The sequence below is a fragment of the Bufo gargarizans genome, chromosome 2, assembly GCF_014858855.1.
Source record: "Bufo gargarizans isolate SCDJY-AF-19 chromosome 2, ASM1485885v1, whole genome shotgun sequence".
NCBI classification, from domain to species: domain Eukaryota; kingdom Metazoa; phylum Chordata; class Amphibia; order Anura; family Bufonidae; genus Bufo; species Bufo gargarizans.
This window is the reverse complement of record NC_058081.1, coordinates 443,047,621-443,053,620: the sequence shown is the minus strand read 5'-3', so window position 1 is coordinate 443,053,620 and position 6,000 is coordinate 443,047,621. Positions and strand designations below refer to the sequence as shown.

The 6,000-nt window shown below is 40.4% G+C and overlaps 1 protein-coding gene across 1 annotated transcript in view; it reads left to right on the top strand.

Moving 5' to 3' along the window:
* Positions 1 to 268: 268 nt before the first annotated feature.
* PCDH12 (protocadherin 12) overlaps positions 269 to 6,000 on the top strand; it is a 31,149-nt gene continuing 25,417 nt past the window's right edge. Inside the window, exon 1 of the mRNA XM_044280958.1 lies at positions 269 to 3,387. Within this exon, the coding sequence (XP_044136893.1) occupies positions 484 to 3,387 (2,904 nt within the window). The 5' untranslated portion in view covers positions 269 to 483. The remainder of the gene's footprint in view (positions 3,388 to 6,000) is intronic.

The following is a 6,000-nucleotide window of genomic DNA, read 5'->3' as shown; positions in this document are numbered from 1 at the left end:
ATGGTTTCTGTTACAGGACTCTGAGAATCTGGGTTATTTAATGAAAACAGTTAACCATTATATATAATGGCAACAGGAAATGAATTGTTTTATAGTATAGTGAAGTTAAATTTGGACCTCTAGGGGTTAATGGACTATTGTGAATTAGCAGACTTATAGTTCCTTCCTCATCACTCTTCCTGTAGGAGGACAGCTATGCTCCCTGGGAAAACAAGTAAGTCATAACTTTCTGTCACATTTCCCCTCCCCAAGTTCATTTGCTTTACTATTCTTCCCCACATCATGCACAACCTTTTGTGTGAACACACTGAATTGTGCAAATGAAAGAAACCACGTCAGAAACTACAGACCTAGTCTGTACCACAGACTCCATGCATTCAACAGCAGCAAGGATACAAATGTAAAGAAGAATTTGAAGACCTCGTGTTGAACTTCACAACTTTTTTTGAGAAGTCTTTTATTTTGTCCTTGTTGCAGTAAACCATGGTTGGGATTCTTAAAGTCATCAGCCATATCTATGCTTTTCTACTTATTTGCTCCTACCACAAAAGCCATTGCAAGAACTCATCTTCTTTAATGGTGAGGTTTCGCGTCAAAGAAGAAGTGCCCATTGGCACACTTATAGGACACATTTCTGATGTTCCCGGCTGGATAAAGGATTTGAATGAGGAATACCAGATCATGCAGGAGACTAATTCTTTTCCCGTGCAAGTGGGCTTGAAAAGTGGATCAATAACAACCACGGGACGTCTGGATAGAGAACAGATTTGTCATGTCCACGGACATTGTATCTTGTCTTTTAATGTCCTGGCTACCAAGGTCTTGTCCTTGGTACATGTAGAAGTTGAAGTTTTGGATATTAATGATAATGAACCAATATTCCCTAAACCGGAACTGGATTTGGAGATATCAGAGAGTGCATCTCTACGCACAAGGATTCCTCTTGACAGAGCATGGGATCCTGACAGTGGCAGCAATGCTGTAAAGCTATATACCCTTTCACCCAATGACCACTTCACTTTAAATATTACTTCTAGTTCTGATGGTAAACATCCAGAATTGGTGGTGGTAAAGGAGCTTGATAGAGAACAGCAATCTTCTTTCAATCTAGTCCTAACTGCATTGGATGGAGGGCATCCACAAAAATCTGGGACTGTTCAAGTCAAAATTAATGTCTTGGACTCTAATGATAACAGCCCAACCTTTGGGGAAAACTCTGTTATTATAGAAGTCTCAGAAGACACATCACCTGGTACAATCCTTATAAATCTTACTGCCACTGACCCAGATCAAGGTCAAAATGGGGAAATAGAGTTCTCATTTAGTAAACATAATTCTCATCATGTCCTCAATATGTTCACCATTGACTCAAAATCAGGTGGAATAGTTTTGAGAAAGTCACTTGATCATGAGGAAAGAAGTTCTTATGAACTAGATGTGCAGGCAAAGGATTTAGGACCTAATCCTATCCCTACCCACTGCAAAGTAGTCATCAAGGTTTTAGATATTAATGATAATGCACCAGATATTAAAGTCACTTGGGCTTCCAAAGATTCATCAGAGATTGTGGTATCTGAAGCTGTTCCACTGGGTAGCTTTGTAGCTCTGGTTATACTCAATGATCCAGATTCAGGTGAGAATGGACAAGTGCACTGCCATTTAGTTCAAGATCATTCACATTTTACTTTGCAGAAATCTAATGGCAACAGTTATATTTTAATAACCAATGCCATACTGGACAGAGAAAAGTGGGATGAGTATGAAATAACCATCCAAGCTAAAGATCAAGGTGAGCCCTCATTTTCTGCTACAAAATCCTTAAAAATTCGAGTTAGTGATGCAAATGACAACCCTCCCATTTTTGAGAGGCTGAGTTATAATGTCTTACTAGATGAAAATAATGGTCCTTTCAGTCATCTCCTTTCTTTAAATGCTCATGATATTGATCTAGGCGATAATGCTGAAGTCACATACAGTATTATTGACTCTGTCATCTATGGAATACCAGTATCTACATTAGTTTCCATCCACCCCAGAACAGGTGAGATTGTTGTTCTTAAGTCCATAGACTATGAGGAAATTAAAGAAATTCAGTTCTTGGTCCAAGCAGAAGATAATGGTAACCCTAGACTTAGCAGCAATGCTTCAGTCAAAATATTTGTAAAGGACAAAAATGATAATAGTCCACTAATTATGCAACCAAAGCTTAAGAGAGGCCGGGCTAGCATTACAGTCCTAGTTAATGCTGAGACAGGATATTTTCTTTCTGCCATGGAAGTTTCCAGTTCAGAAGCTTTTGGATATAATTCAGATGAAATATTATCAGAGACTGCAAAGCTCAATATACACCCACTATATCAAGTTGTCGCTACTGATGCAGACTCAGAGGAAAATGCTAAACTTATCTACCACCTAAAAGGTAACCACCAAGGCTTATTTATTATGAATGAACATTTAGGACATATATACCTAAATGCAAGCAATGCCAGTAACCTTATCGGAAATGCATTTGACTTGGAGGTAACGGTTGTAGATTGTGGAACACCTCATCAAGAGGCAAAAGCTGTTCTTCAAGTTATGTTCAGTAGCCACTTGGACCACCTGAAAAATTCAGCAAGTGAATCCAATGGAAAGCTAAGCTTATCTATGGTGATTGTTATTTGTCTGGCTGTCCTTTTGGCTGTATGTCTTCTAATTTTAGCTCTTGTAATGTCCTTTTGTCGAGTAGATAGGAAGGACAACAGAGCTTACAACTGTAGGGAAGAAGAATCAGCTTATAGAAAGCAACCAAGGAGACCCCAAAGGCAAATTCAAAAGACAGATATCCATGTGGTTCCAGTACTCAGAGGTAGGCAACAACAACAGGCCGTCACACCAATAGAAGAAGTCAAACCATTTCCTAACTCAGAGGAAGGTGAAAAAATTGCAGAAGGTGAATCCCTCCATACTCCTTTTCATCTAACACCAACTCTTTACCGCACATTAAGAAACCAGCACAATCAGGATACACTTAAAGAAGATACTACAGATTTAGAACAATCATTCTCTTTGCCCCCCTCTGTATGCCGAACTTTACAGTACCAAAGACAGAGAAGTTGCTCAAGAGAAAACCTCCAAGACACGCATGGAACCCTTCCTGTAAGCAACAAAATATTAAAAAATCCAGGAAGTCCCCAAATAAGAGCATATGATGAAACCAGTTCATCAGAACCCATGATATTCAATGAAGGAGAGTTTTCACCAGCGATGTCTCCAACGCTGAGACGTCAAAAGAATGCAGAGCAATCGTCTAAGGAACAAATAATCAGAAACCTAGTACGTCTGTCTATGGTAGCATTGGCAGAGAAAGAAGCAGTAGAACTCACAATGCAATCCCCACATGTCCAGGTAAGAGTATATTCTTATTTTAATTGTCAGCATTACTATTTTCTATAGTTTACACTGCTTATTTTTTCCTTTGTTGCTGTGTCATAACTTGTCATAACAACCTCTTTTCAGTTTGACCTCAGAAACCCCAGTAATCAGCAGATATTGCCAGGAAATGCTTTGGCTGGCCATACAGTGATGGGATGGGTCTGCTTGATGTCTTTATGATGTATAGTGTCTTTATGGGTATAGTGAAACCTCTCCAAAAGAACACCTCTTTGAGAAGACCACTCCTTAACCAGACCAGATGTTCTAGAAGACTAACTAGCAGAAGGCTACTTTTCAATGCAAATTTGGGTGGTAATCTCAAAGTTGTTTCACTGTATGTGGAGGAGGTTCTCTTTAAATGCATTTCCTGAATCAGGATATTAGGGTAAGCCATCAATATCTGATTGAATCGCCAAACCCCTGTCAATCAGCTATTTGAATTGGCTGCAACTCCTATACTAAGTAGACAGTGTACAGGTAGGCAGCCCTATATAAGCAATAAGGAGACCCCCTTCAAACAGCTGATTGATGGGGCTGACGAGAGTTGGACTTTATCCCATCAGATATTAATGGCCTACCCTGAGGACCTACTGTTAACATCCTGGTCCCAAAATAAAATGTAAAGTTCTACTATCACCACTAGATTTCCATTTAACATGTATTATATATCACTTACTATTTCACTTTTATCTAAGTTCATTATGAAACAGGGTGTCTAATACAAACAGAAAAATAACCATAGAGGGAGGCATAATCTGAAATGAAGTGATATAAAAGGGTGTAATGAGAAAAAACTCTTGTCAAGGCATTGTAATGCTTAATGTGACAGTTTCTATATACAGCTCTGAATTCAGGATAGAAACCTCAAGATCATAATTTTTCCAAGTCCAAGCTGTTCTACACTGATAAGGAACAACACAGTTAGTTACGTCATCTAATACTGAATCATTGGGGAGTGACAATTTACTGACATCATCAGATTGACTGGTATTGACGCTTACCCTCATTCAAGGGAGTACAATATTAGGAACAGATTATTTACATAAGTGGTGCCAATGTAGGAAAGAAGCAGCCATGTTTTTCTTAAATCTCCTATGATATACTATAAAAATGTTTTACTCAGATCTTTATACAAATCCATTATATAGTTTTAGGTTTGTAATGGTTGCAATTTCTTGAAGGGGTTTTCTGGTACTTTTATATTGTTAGTCTATGCTCAGGACAGACTATCAATATCTGATCAGTGGAGGTCAGACACATTGCACCTCAGCTGTTCCTGAGTAAATTCGCCAGGAAGTCGATGCCAGAACTCAACCGTGAATCATAATATGGGCGTTTTTGGTGACTTCATTGGGCCTGGGGCCCCCCAGGTACCAGTGGCTGCCCAAACAGCCCACACAGTGCATCAATCACAAAATAAGTGAGCAGCTGTCATGTGCTAACAACAGCAGGGGGGCAAGGAAGTAGCAGGCAGGCCTGGAGTGGCAGCACTTTACGTCACAGGGTGGACTGTCCAGCCAGCTAAAGTGGCTTCTATTGAGGCCAATTATTATGCAGGAACTGCAGGAGTTCCAGTTTGTGTGTAGACGTCAGGGTATTCTGTGGGGGGCTTGAAGTCTACCCTGCCTCCATCTTGCTGTGCAGCATGTGTGTCCTTCTCCTCTTCCTGCCACTACAGTCATGGAAGGTAATGGAGATCTATACTGCGTACTGTGAGGTGTTAGACTATATACTGCATACTGTTGGGTGTTCAGGGCTGTATTTATAGCTGCTGCCGCCCTGGGCATCAAGTGTAAATACTTTCTATTAGAGCTCAAATTGACAAAGTGGGCCAGCATGAGTAGGCAGGGTCAACTCAAGTAAGTGGGGCTAACAGGTCGATGGGGCCAGCAATACCACAGAGGGGCAGTATATTGTGCTACACTTCAGTATGTGGTTTGCACTGTGCTATTTGGTTCTGTGGGAGAAGAGTATTGGGTACACTTCAGTATGTGGTTCTGATGAGGCAGTATATTGTGCTGCCTTAACAGCGCTAAATATTTCCCTAGAATCTGCCTCTCTGTAGTGGCCGGAGCCAGCTGCCATGTTCTCTCCTCTTCTTCCAGTTTTCCCTAACTAAGATATGCCTGCCAGTAATACCAAACATACAAGAGAAAACATAACCACATACCTCTTATATCTAGTGACATCTTCTGTGATGTAGACATTCTCCTTCCTCATCTTCTCCATTCAGCCCAGATCACCATGACAAATTCTTTCAGCTGCATCTCGTCCCTGCAGTGTTTGTTACACAGACATGTTAAACTCCTCACTTTTCCATCCTCCTCCTCATTTTCTCAACACAAACTTTCTATCCTAGTGCCCCAACAGTATCATCCTGATGTCATCCCCAACACTGTGTCCCCTGTGCTCCCCAATGTGTCAAATACTATACTGCCTAAAAATAGTGCTCCCAGAAAGAATAATGCCCCTATACTGCCTCCAGCAATAATAGTGCCCCTCATAGTGTCTCCATTAACAATAATACCCCTATAATGCCTCTAGCATTAATAATTCACCTGATATTGCCCCCAGCAATAATAATGC